Below are 13,780 nucleotides of genomic sequence, written 5' to 3'. Positions count from 1 at the left end.
GGAGTTAGCCAATAGGGACCTAAAGGACTCTGACCATGAGAAACATGATTCTCTGGTCTGATGAAACCAAGACTGAACTCTTTGGCCTGAATGCCAAGCGTCACATCTGGAGGAAACCTGGCACCACCCCTACAGTGACGCATGGTGGTGGCAGCATCATGCTGTCGGTATGTTTTGCAGCGGCAGGGACTGGGAGACTGGTCAAGATCGAGGAAAAGATGAACGGAGCAATGTACAGAGAGATCCTTGATGAAAACCAGCTCAGGACCTCAAGCTGGGAGACGAAGGTTCACCTTCCAACAGGACAACGACCCTAAGCACACAACCAAGACAAAGCAGGAGTGGCTTTGGGACAAGTCTCTGAATGTCCTTGAATGGCCCAGTCAGAGCCCGGACTTGAACCCGATCTAACATCTCTGGAGAGACATGAAAATAGCTGTGCAGCGACGCTCCCCATCCAACCTGACAGAGTTTGAGAGGATCTGCAGAGAAGAATGGGAGAAACTCCCCAAATACAGGTGTGCCAAGCTTGTAGCGTCATACCCAAGAAGACTTGTTTTTGCTTTGTCATTATGGGGTATTGTGCGTAGATTGATGAGAAACAAAAAGATTGATTCAATTTTAGAATAAGGCTGTAATGTAACAGAATATGTAGAAAGTCAAGGGGTCTGAATACACCGTCTCTCAATAGTGTGAAGTCTATCCTTAGTCGCCTCCTGTTTCCTTGCCAACACAGAGAAGTGAGGAAATGTGATGATTTGAGGAGAGAACTCGGAGGCTTTAGAGAAACAGGCAAAGACAATGTCCCCCCCCCACACACACACACACACACACACACACGTGTCCTAGCTAATGTTCCTCTTCCCCCCCACACACACACCATTACCCATGTCTCCCAGCTCAGCGTTGAGTCCTTACCCATGTGTCCCAGCTCAGCGTTGAGTCCTTACCCATGTGTCCTAGCTCAGCGTTGAGTCCTTACCCATGTGTTCTAGCTCAGCGTTGTCCCTTACCCATGTGTTCTAGCTCAGCGTTGAGTCCTTACCCATGTGTCCCAGCTCAGCGTTGAGTCCCTTACCCATGTGTTCTAGCTTAGTGTTGAGTCCTTACCCATGTGTTCTAGCTCAGCGTTGAGTCCTTACCCATGTGTTCTAGCTCAGCGTTGAGTCCTTACCCATGTGTTCTAGCTCAGCGTTGAGTCCTTACCCATGTGTTCTAGCTTAGTGTTGAGTCCTTACCCATGTGTTCTAGCTTAGTGTTGAGTCCTTACCCATGTGTCCCAGCTCAGCGTTGAGTCCCTTACCCATGTGTTCTAGCTTAGTGTTGAGTCCTTACCCATGTGTCCTAGCTTAGTGTTGAGTCCTTACCCATGTGTTCTAGCTCAGCGTTGAGTCCTTACCCATGTGTTCTAGCTCAGCGTTGAGTGCCTGCAGCCAGTAGAGGTCCATGTTATCCAGGTCATAAGAGCACATGGCCTCAGCCAGCTCCTTGATGTTAACGTAACCCGTCTCTGTAGAGGTCTGACTCCAGCACTGGATATACCTCTTCTGTAGGGTGAACAACACCTCCTTAGGCTTCTCCTCTATGGTCCTGCAGACACAATAAGAGATTACTAGCAGACAATTCAGCATCAGTTCCTGAGGTACGGAGACAAGTAGAGGTGTGGTTACCTGATGGAGGGCTGTGGGATGGTTTCGGGGAAGGCAGGCACCTGCACCCCCTTCTCCCACTCCTGTCTCCAGGTGTCCCCCAGCAGGTAATAGTCTTCAGGGGAGACATGGTGAGAGTCTGGCAGCTTCATGGCACTGATCAGGTCTTTCCTGAACACCTTGGGAGAGAGGAGAGGAGACATATAAATACACTTATTACATTGTCTGTGTCCCAAATGATAACCTATTCCCCCTACATAGTCCACTACTTTTGACCGGAGCCCTGTGGGGAATAGGGTGCAGTTTGGGACAAAACACTCAGGAAGCTGACATGAGGCGTGTGTGTGTGTAAAGGAACGGCAGCGTGGCGTACCTCTGACGTGAGGTGTGTGTGTGTGTGTGTGTGTGTGTGTGTGTGTGTGTGTGTAAAGAACACTCAGGAAGCTGACGGGAGGTGTGTGTGTGTGTGTAAAGGAACGGCAGTGTGGCGTACCTCTGACGTGAGGTGTGTGTGTGTGTGTGTGTGTGTGTGTGTGTGTGTGTGTGTGTGTGTAAAGAACACTCAGGAAGCTGACGGGAGGTGTGTGTGTGTGTGTAAAGGAACGGCAGTGTGGCGTACCTCTGACGTGAGGTGTGTGTGTGTGTGTGTGTGTGTGTGTGTGTGTGTGTGTAAAGAACACTCAGGAAGCTGACGGGAGGTGTGTGTGTGTGTGTGTGTGTGCGTGCGTGTGTGCGTGTGGGTGTAAGGAACGGCAGCATGGCGTACCTCTGCTGGTTTCTTGGGCACGGAGGCAGGGGTTCCAGGTTTACTTCCATACTTGTTAGAGGAGCAGAAGGAGGTGGAAGGACCTGAGCAGTACAAGGTAGAGGGACGGGGGGTAGAACGAGGTAGAGGGACGGGGGGTAGAACGAGGTAGAGGGACGGGGGGTAGAACGTGGTAGAGGTAGAGGGACGGGGGGTAGAACGAGGTAGAGGGACGGGGGGTAGAACGAGGTAGAGGGACGGGGGGTAGAACGAGGTAGAGGGACGGGGGGTAGAACGAGGTAGAGGGACGGGGGGTAGAACGAGGTAGAGGGACGGGGGGTGGGTAGAGGTAGAGGGACGGGGGGTAGAACGAGTAGAGGGACGGGGGGTAGAACGAGGTAGAGGGACGGGGGGTAGAACGAGGTAGAGGGACGGGGGGTAGAACGAGGTAGAGGGGTAGAACGAGGTAGAGGGGTAGAACGAGTAGAGGGACGGGGGGGTAGAACGAGGTAGAGGGACGGGGGGTTAGAACGAGTGTAGAGGACGGGGGGTAGGGTAGGAACGAGGGTAGAGGGAGGGGGGTAGAAAAGAGGTAGAGGGACGGGGGGTAGAACGAGGTAGAGGGACGGGGGGTAGAACGACGGGTAGAGGGACGGGGGGGTAGAACGAGGAGGTAGAGGGACGGGGGTAGAACGAGGTAGAGGGACGGGGGGTAGAACGAGGTAGAGGGACGGGGGTAGAACGAGGTAGAGGGACGGGGTAGAGGGACGGGGGTAGAACGAGGTAGAGGGACGGGGGGGGAGAACGAGGTAGAGGGACGGGGGGTAGAACGAGGTAGAGGGACGGGGGGTAGAACGAGGTAGAGGGACGGGGGGTAGAACGAGGTAGAGGGACGGGGGGTAGAACGACGGTAGAGGGACGGGGGTAGAACGAGGTAGAGGGACGGGGGGTAGAACGAGGTGAGAGGGACGAGGTAGAGGGAACGGGGGGTAGAAACTAGGTAGAGGGGACGGGGGTAGAACGAGGTAGAGTGACGGGGGTAGAACGAGGTAGAGGGACGGGGGGTAGAACGAGGTAGAGGGACGGGGGGTAGAACGAGGTGAGGGAGGGGGGTAGAACGAGGTAGAGGGGTAGAACGAGGTGAGGTACGGGGGGTAGAACGAGGTGAGGGGTAGAACGAGGTAGAGGGACGGGGGGTAAAACGAGGTAGAGGGAGGGGGGGTAGAACGAGGGTAGAGGGGTAGAACGAGGTAAACGAGGTAGAGAGAAGGGGGTAGAGAGAGGTAGAGGGGATTTTGAGAATTTGTATACTGGCTCTACGGCGTCTCAAGATGGACAAATAGTACTATTGCAGTTTAAAATCCTTTTTCAAGCGAAGGTCTTTTAAGGGAGTATGTGAGTACACTGGTTCCGTTCATTCCGAACTCGGCGCCAGCCGACAAAGTATGCAGAAGGTTTTAGAGAGGAAGAGGGGGAAGACAGGTTAATGTTGGAGAAAAAACAACAACATTTAAAGCCTTTCTCTGTTTACAGACAGCATGTTATTCTCAATGACTGTCGTGGGTTTCATCATGTCATGATGTAAAGACAGTTGGAACTCACTCTCATTGTCAGAACTGTCACTGCTGCTTGAAGACCTGAGCCGTTTCATCCTGACGTACCCTACAGGGAGAAGAGACATCAGAGGTAGAAGACATGACAGAGCTAAGAGCCAGAATAGCTTGCAGAATGGGGGCCTCTGTACGAGCGTCAACATAGAAACATTCAGGGGAGCATTACTCCTCCATCAGATCCACAGCGATCTTGCATCAATGCAGCGTAAAATTCTGCAGTCAAACTTTCTTCATTATGTAATCCAACGTAATTGATAGGGTTAGGGTCAGGGTCAGGGTCAGGGTGAGGGTTAGGGTTAAAGTTCAACATTCACCTTCTGATTCTATTTCTGTCAAGTCTACACATACAGTTTGATGCTGTAGGTTGGATTTATGCAACGTAGGCACTACAGAACACACTGCAACTGCCTCTGCAAAGCAACGCAGCAAAGCAACGCAGCAAAGCAACGCAGCAAAGTAACGCTGCAACGCTGCAAAGCAACGCTGCAAAGCAACGCTGCAAAGCAACGCTGCAAAGCTGCAAAGCAACGCTGCAAAGCTGCAAAGCAACGCAGCAAAGCAACGCAGCAAAGCAACGCTGCAAAGCAACGCAGCAAAGCAACGCAGCAAAGCAACGCTGCAAAGCAACGCTGCGCTGCAAAGCAACGCTGGAAAGCAACGCTGGAAAGCAACAACGCTGCAAAGCAAAGCTGCAAAGCAGCAAAGCAACGCTGCAAAGCAACGCAGCAAAGCTGCGCTGCAAAGCAACGCTGCAAAGCAACAACGCTGCAAGGCAATGTATTTAGTTGAGGTGTACCAAAATGCAGTGACTATTGGTGTCATCGAGGCGTTTGCCTACATAACGTATGTCTACATTAGATAGTGTCTACAGAAAGTAGTCACACCCCTCCACTTTGAACACATTTTGTTGTTACAAGGTGGAAGAAAAGTTATAAAATATAAAAAACAAATATATCTTCATTAGGGATTTATTCAACCCAGAGTCTCCACATGTTAAAATCACCTTTGGCAGTGATTACAGCAGAGTCTTTCTGGGTAAGTCTAAGAGCTTTGCACACCTGAATTGTACAATATTTGCACATTATTCGTTAAATTCCTCAAGCTCTGTCAAGTTGGTGGTTGATCATTGCTAGACCGCCATTTTCAAGTCTTGCCATAGTTGACTTTAAAAAAACAAAAGCGGCTTTAAAATCTAACTAGGCCACTCAGGAACAGCCAATGTCGTCTCGGTAAACAACTCCAGTGTATTTGACCTTATGTTCTAGGTTATTGTCCAGCTGAAATGTGAATTTGTCTCCCAGTCTATTGGAAAGTAAACTGAAACAGGTTATCTTCTAGGATTTTGTCTGTGCTTAGATCTACCCCCCGATAGCATAATACAGCCTCCACTATGTTTTAAAATATTAAGAGGGATGGTGGATTTGCCCCAAACATAAACACTTTGTATTCAGGACATAAAGTTCATTTCTTTGCCACATTTGTTGCAGTATTACTTTAGTAGCTTATTGCAAACAGGATGCATGTTTTGGAATATTTGTATTCTGTACAGGCTTTCTTTTCACTCTGTCATTTAGGTTAGTATTGTGGAGTAACTACAATGTTGTTGATCCATCCTCAGTTTTCTCCTATCACAGCCATTAAACTCTAACTGTTTTAAAGTCACCATTGGCCGCATGGTGAAATCCCTGAGCGGTTTCCTTCCTCTCTGGCAACTAAGTTAGGAAGGACACCTGTATCATTGTAGTGACTGGGTGTATTGATACACCATCCAAAGGTGTAATAAATAACTTCACCATGCTCAAAGGGATATTCTTTTTTTTTACCCATCTACCAATAGGAGCCCTTCTTTGCGAGGCATCGGGAAAACCTCCCTGCTCTGTGTGGTTGAATCGCTTTTTGATGTCCAATGAGTCGCCGACGGAGATGGCAGCATCGCGACTACCTCTTAAGCAACTCTGCAGTATTAAGTTTGTTTATGTACCATTTTTTACATTATTAGCTCAGGAGTTGTTTTATGTCATTACACACAGCCGGGAAGAACTATTGGATATTAGAGCGGTGGAAACTCACCAGAACTTCGAGCATTACGACAAGAACTCCAACTTCCCTGGAGCGGATGCCTTGTTTGGTCTCCCCAGGGCAAATCAAACTTACTCCAAAGGCTGACCCAAAACAACACCGGCGTTGGAGAGGTTCTCGAGGTTCTTCTGGTCAGACTTAGGAAGCATACACACCACCCACCGCTCCCGATTATTTTACTCGCTAATGTCCAATCTCTGGATAATAAAATTGATGAGCTCAAGACGAGAGTTGCTTTTCAGAGAGACAGCAGGGATTGTAACATACTCTGCTTCACGGAAACATGGCTCTCGAGATATTCTGTAAAACCAGTTGGTTTCTCAGTACATCGCGCCGACAGGAACAAACATCTCTCCGGGATGCAGAAGGGTGAAGGTATATGTTTTGTGATTAACGACTCATGGTGCAACTGTGATAACATACAGGAACTCAAGTCCTTATGTTCAACAAACCTAGAATATCTGAAAATTAAATGAATCTCCCGAGAGAATTAGTCAATAATAGAAACAGCAGTCTATACCCCCCCCCCAAAGCCGATACCACGACAGCCCTCAAATACCTTCACTGGACTTTATGCAAACTGGAAACAACATATCCTCAGGCTGCATTTATTGTAGTTGAGGATTCTAATAAAGCACGAGGAAAAAGCTCCCGAAATTATATCAACAAAATTGCTGTACTCGCGCTGCTAAAACCCTCAACCATTGCTATACAACCTTCCAGAACGTATACAAGGCCGCCCTCCACTCTCCATTCGACAAATTGGCCCACGATTCCATCTTGCTCTTCCCCTCCCATAGGCAGAAACTCAAACAGGAAGCACCCGTGGCTCAAAAACAGGAAGCACCAAATCGGAACCCACACTTCAAGATTGATTTGGTCACGTGGACCGGGAAATGTTCAGAATAGCTTCAGAAAATAAATATTGGCAGATATACCGGTACGGTGAATGAGTTTATCAGGAAGTGCATAGGAGATGTTGTACCCACTGTGACTATTAAAACCTCCCCCAACCAGAAACCGTGACAGGAGCATTCATGAAAAACTGAAAGCGCGAATACCTGCATTTAACCAGGGCAAGACTGGGAATATGGAACACAAAGAGCGTAGTTATTCCCTCCGCAAAGCAATCAAGCTAAACGTCGGCATAGGGCTAAACGTCGGCATAGGGCTAAACGTCGGCATAGGGACAAAGTCGAGTCCCAGTTCAACAGCTCAGACGAGACATGTGGCAGGGTCTACAGACAATCACGGATTCTAAAAGGAAAACCAGCCACGTCGTGGACACCGACGTCTTGCTTCCACAGGCTGAACACCTTCGCTCGTTTTGAGGATAATACAGTGCCACCGACGCAGCACGCTACCGAGGACTGTGGGCTCTCCTTCTCCGTGGCCGACGTGAGTAAGACATTTAAGCGTGTTAACCCTCGCAAGGCTGCCGGCCCAGATGGTATCCCTAGCCGTGCCCTCAGAGCATGCGCAGACCAGCTGGCTGGTGTGTTCACAGATATATTCAATCTCTCCCTATCGCAGTCTGCTGTTCCCACATGCTTAAAAAGATGTCCACCATTGTCCCTGTACCTAAGAAAGTGAAGGTAACTGAACTAAATGACTACCGCCCCGTAGCACTCACTTCTGTCATCATGAAGTGCTTTGAGAGACTAGTCAAGGATCATATCACCTCCACCCTACCTGACACCCTAGACCCACTTCAGTTTGCATACCGCCCCAACAGGTCCACAGACGACACCATCACACTGCCCTAACCCATCTGGACAAGAGGAATACCTACGTAAGAATCCTGTTCATTAACTATAGCTCAGCATTCAACACCATAGTACCCACCAAGCTCATCATTAACCTGTTGAGGCTAGGGGGCAGTATTTGCACGGCCGGATAAAAAACGTACCCGATTTAAACTGGTTACTACTCTTGCCCAGAAACGAGAATATGCATCCGGTCCCAGCTTTGATGCACCTGGTGGAACAGCAGCAACAATACACACAGGCAGTCTACGGTAGCTGTGATACTGACGATCAGTCAGGTCCAAACACAGCAGAGGTACTGTGCTGCTGCTACCACTAGCGCTGCTGCTACTACTACTAGCGCTACTGCTGCTGCTTCTAGCGCTGCTGCTGCTGCTTCTAGCGCTGCTGCTGCTGCTACTTCTAGCGCTGCTGCTGCTGCTGCTACTTCTAGCGCTGCTGCTGCTGCTGCTACTTCTAGCGCTGCTGCTGCTGCTGCTACTTCTAGCGCTGCTGCTGCTGCTGCTACTTCTAGCGCTGCTGCTGCTGCTGCTGCTACTTCTAGCGCTGCTGCTGCTGCTACTTCTAGCGCTGCTGCTGCTACTTCTAGCGCTGCTGCTGCTGCTACTACTTCTAGCGCTGCTGCTGCTGCTACTACTTCTAGCGCTGCTGCTGCTGCTACTACTTCTAGCGCTGCTGCTGCTGCTACTACTTCTAGCGCTGCTGCTGCTGCTACTACTTCTAGCGCTGCTGCTACTTCTGCTACTACTAGCGCTGCTGCTGCTACTTCTGCTACTACTACTAGCGCTGCTGCTGCTACTACTACTACTACTACTAGCGCTGCTGCTACTTCTACTAGCGCTGCTGCTACTTCTACTGCTACTACTAGTGCTGCTGCTGCTTCTACTGCTACTACTAGTGCTGCTGCTGCTAGCGCCGCTGCTGCTGCTACTACTAGCGCCGCTGCTACTTCTACTAGCGCTGCTGCTACTTCTACTGCTACTACTAGTGCTGCTGCTGCTTCTACTGCTACTACTAGTGCTGCTGCTGCTAGCGCCGCTGCTGCTGCTACTACTAGCGCCGCTGCTAGTAGTAGTACTACTATTACTGCCGCTGCTGCTGCTACTACTACTAGCGTTGCTGCTGCTGCTACTACTACTACTAGCGTTGCTGCTGCTGCTACTACTACTACTAGCGTTGCTGCTGCTGCTACTACTACTACTAGCGTTGCTGCTGCTGCTACTACTACTACTAGCGTTGCTGCTGCTGCTACTACTACTACTAGCGTTGCTGCTGCTGCTACTACTACTACTACTAGCGTTGCTGCTGCTGCTACTACTACTACTACTAGCGTTGCTGCTGCTGCTGCTACTACTACTACTAGCGTTGCTGCTGCTGCTACTACTACTACTACTAGCGTTGCTGCTGCTGCTACTACTACTACTACTACTGCTGCTACTTCTAGCGCTGCTGCTGCTGCTACTTCTAGCGCTGCTGCTGCTGCTACTACTTCTAGCGCTGCTGCTACTACTAGCACCGCTGCTGCTACTAGTAGTAGTAGTACTACCGCCGCCGCTGCTACTAGTAGTAGTAGTAGTACTACCGCCGCCGCTGCTACTAGTAGTAGTAGTAGTACTACCGCCGCCGCCGCTACTAGTAGTAGTACCGCCGCCGCCGCCACCAGTAGTAGTAATGCCGCCGCCACCAGTAGTAGTAGTGCCGCCGCCGCTACTAGTAGTACCGCCGCCGCTACTAGTAGTACCGCCGCCGCTACTAGTAGTACCGCCGCCGCCGCTACTAGTACTACCGCCGCCGCTGCTACTAGTAGTAGTAGTAGTACTACCGCCGCCGCTGCTACTAGTAGTAGTAGTAGTACTACCGCCGCCGCCGCTACTAGTAGTAGTACCGCCGCCGCCGCCACCAGTAGTAGTAATGCCGCCGCCACCAGTAGTAGTAGTGCCGCCGCCGCTACTAGTAGTACCGCCGCCGCCGCTACTAGTAGTACCGCCGCCGCCGCTACTAGTAGTACCGCCGCCGCCGCCGCTACTAGTAGTACCGCCGCCGCTACTAGTAGTACCGCCGCCGCCGCCGCTACTAGTAGTACCGCCGCCGCCACTAGTAGTAGTACCGCCGCCGCCGCCGCTACTAGTAGTAGTACCGCCGCCGCCGCCGCTACTAGTAGTACCGCCGCCCGCCGCTACTAGTAGTACCGCCGCCGCCGCTACTAGTAGTACCGCCGCCGCCGCTACTAGTAGTACCGCCGCCGCCGCTACTAGTAGTACCGCCGCCGCCGCTACTAGTAGTACTACGGCTGCCGCCGCTACTAGTAGTACTACGGCTGCCGCCGCTACTAGTAGTACTACGGCTGCCGCCGCTACTAGTAGTACTACGGCTGCCGCTGCTACTAGTAGTACTACGGCTGCCGCTACTACTAGTAGTACTACGGCTGCCGCTACTACTAGTAGTACTACGGCTGCCGCTACTACTAGTAGTACTACGGCTGCCGCTACTACTAGTAGTACTACGGCTGCCGCTACTACTAGTAGTACTACGGCTGCCGCTACTACTAGTAGTACTACCGGCTGCCGCTACTACTAGTAGTACTACGCTGCTACTAGTACTACTGCTACTATTGCTATGTAATTACTTCGCCACCATGGCCTATTTATTGCCTTAACTTACCTCATTTGCACTCACTGTATATATACTTTTTGTTTTCTTTTGTTCTACTGTATTATTGACTGTATGTTTGTTTTACTCCATGTGTAACTCTGTTGTTGTATGTGTCAAACTGCTTTGCTTTATCTTGGCCAGGTCGCAGTTGTAAATGAGAACTTGTTCTCAACTGGCCTACCTGGTTAAATAAAGGTGAAATACATTAAAAAATATATAATAAAATAACAATTACTACTACTACCAGTGCTGCTACTACTAGTGCTACTACTACCACTACCAGTGCTACTACTACCACTACCAGTGCTACTACTACCAGTGCTACTACTACCAGTGCTACTTCTACCACTACCAGTGCTACTACTACTACCAGTGCTACTTCTACCACTACCAGTGCTACTACTACTACCAGTGCTACTTCTACCACTACCAGTGCTACTACTACCAGTGCTACTACTACCACCACTACTAGTGCTACTACTACTACCAGTGCTACTTCTACCACTACCAGTGCTACTACTACCAGTGCTACTACTACCAGTGCTACTACTACCAGTACTAGTGCTACTACTACTACCAGTGCTACTTCTACCACTACCAGTGCTACTACTACCAGTGCTACTTCTACCACTACCAGTGCTACTACTACCAGTGCTACTACTACCAGTGCTACTTCTACCACTACTAGTGCTACTACTACTACCAGTGCTACTACTACTACTACCAGTGCTACTACTACCACTACTACTACCAGTGCTACTTCTACCAGTGCTACTACTACCACTACTACTACCAGTGCTACTTCTACCACTACTACTACCAGTGCTACTACTACCAGTGCTACTTCTACCACTACTACTACCAGTGCTACTACTACTACCAGTGCTACTACTACCAGTGCTGCTACTACCACTACTACTACCAGTGCTACTACTACCAGTGCTACTACTACCAGTGCTACTACTACCAGTGCTACTACTACCAGTGCTACTTCTACCACTACTACTACCAGTGCTACTACTACTACTATCAGTGCTACTACTACCACTACTACTACCAGTGCTACTACTACCAGTGCTACTTCTACCACTACTACTACCAGTGCTACTACTACCAGTGCTACTACTACCAGTGCTACTTCTACCACTACTACTACCAGTGCTACTACTACCAGTGCTACTTCTACCACTGCTACTTCTACCACTGCTACTTCTACCACTACTACTACCAGTGCTACTACTACCACTACTACTACCAGTGCTACTTCTACCACTACTACTACCAGTGCTACTACTACCAGTGCTACTACTACCAGTGCTACTTCTACCACTACTACTACCACTGCTACTTCTACCACTACTACTACCAGTGCTACTACTACCACTACTACTACCAGTGCTACTTCTACCACTACTACTACCAGTGCTACTACTACCAGTGCTACTACTACCACTACTACTACCAGTGCTACTACTAGTGCTACTACTACCACTACTAGTGCTACTACCACTCGCATTCTTCATATTTTACAGAGGTCAGGGGTCGTTCCATAAGGATCAATGGAAGATTTAAGGGCCATTTGCCATATCAATATCCTTAAAAATCCACAGTAAAAATGTCTGATGCTGTAGTAAGAGAGAGAGAGAGATATAGATATATATATATATATATATATATACACATACATACATACAGGTGTTTCTGCAGACACCCTGGACCCACTCCTGTCTGTATACAGCTCCAGAGGGGGGTGTTCAGTGTATAAGGTCGGCAAACAGAGATTCATTATTACATTAAGAGCAAAAACGTTATGTTACACATTCAGTATATTTATTAGGCTACATTATTGGAAAATGATGACATTATACATCCGAAAGTTTACATTATTAGCTACTATTACATTTAGTGATGGGAGGAAATGGATAGTTGCATATCAGGATATTAGTTGATGATATATCGTATGTTTTGACAATCACGATATTATTTTTACTGTACATTTTACTGTACATTTCCAATGTTGAACTACCCTAGCTAATTCAACTCAAAGATTTACTATGGAGTTGAACAGTGACTAGCGTGGGCGAACTGGACTTCCACAGTCATATATGGGTTTTATGTATTAAAAACTACTGGTTTCATTCAGCACCCAAAGAACAGCCAACAGATTGTCGTGTGTAATTGTGAGGTTATTATTTTTAGTGATAAATCTGTAGCTTAATTCTTATTATTTTATTTTTTAAATAAAAACCTGAATTTAATATGCCATTGTAACTCCCAGTCCGCTCACACTAGTCGCTGCTCAACTCCGTTGTAAATCGTGGAGTTGAATTGGCTAATAACGATCCCCAAACCTTAGTCACTGAATAGAATAGTTTGGATATAAAATCAGGCATATTGCCTCATGGTGCTGTTTCCTCCTCTATATGTACAACAATAGTCCACCATTACAAAACATGTAGACTGGGACAAAATCCCGACGGCCTTGGCGCCAAACTCGGGCCTCGCTGCATGATGGGGAATTATTACAACCCTGTGGCGTCTGAAACCAAACAACTACACTAATTTCTGGCTGCTTTGCTAGGCTAAAATAGCACTTCATTTAGTGGTCAACGCCATTCCCCCCCCCCCCCCCCCAGGACTGAATTAAAATTGAGACGTGAACACGTTTTTAGTATGGATGTGACCGAGTATCACATGAGTTATTTTAGCGACATAACGAGGCTGAAGTCCTTGTGTGAGAGCGCAGGGGGAAGGCAAAGCAGGCCGCAGCCTGGCTTGTAGGCTACAATACCGGGCAAGCCTTGCCACACTGAGACCGCACAGAATACAAGCAAATTATTCAGCGACCTTACCTTGGATCCTCGGTCAATTATGCAGCTTATTGCAAATTCCTCACATATAAACACGGGCACTCTTAGTAAAACTGTTTTGTATAATTTCTTCTTTCCACACTGAATATTTCCCAGGGCTAGCTGCAACCTCTCCTCACCAACACACAACAGCCCTATTGAAGACCACCAAAGATCTGTAGAAGAAAACCAAGATAGACCACAGCCCGTCGTTTCAATCGGGAACTACTGAGTCATAGTGGGCAGAGCCAAGCAAGAGCTAGCGAGATCCTATTGGCGCGTTCCAAGCCAATATTTGCATATTTCCGTTAGGCTACGCCTACTCTGTGTGTACTCTTTAACAATGCATTTTTTTTTTCGTAACTTTGGCAAAGACTAAAGTCTACAAAAAAGTAGTCCACTCTCTTCGTGACATATTTTAGTTTTG

At 48.6% G+C, this 13,780-nt stretch overlaps 1 protein-coding gene and 1 pseudogene across 1 annotated transcript; one reads left to right on the top strand and one right to left on the bottom strand.

The window, feature by feature from the left end:
- Positions 1 to 13,545, bottom strand: part of LOC115188035 (protein Jade-3-like) — a 33,113-nt pseudogene extending 19,568 nt beyond the window's left edge.
- On the top strand, positions 4,783 to 10,035 carry LOC115188037 (uncharacterized protein DDB_G0271670-like). Its single transcript, XM_029747072.1, has 2 exons — positions 4,783 to 4,850; positions 9,348 to 10,035. The coding sequence occupies exons 1-2, from the start codon at positions 4,783 to 4,785 to the stop codon at positions 10,033 to 10,035; spliced, it is 756 nt and encodes a 251-aa protein (XP_029602932.1).
- Positions 13,546 to 13,780: the final 235 nt, after the last annotated feature.

Source organism: Salmo trutta, unplaced genomic scaffold, assembly GCF_901001165.1.
Source record: "Salmo trutta unplaced genomic scaffold, fSalTru1.1, whole genome shotgun sequence".
Taxonomy (NCBI): Eukaryota; Metazoa; Chordata; class Actinopteri; order Salmoniformes; family Salmonidae; genus Salmo; species Salmo trutta.
The sequence above is the reverse complement of the archived record's forward strand: the minus strand, read 5'-3'. Positions and strand labels throughout refer to the sequence as shown.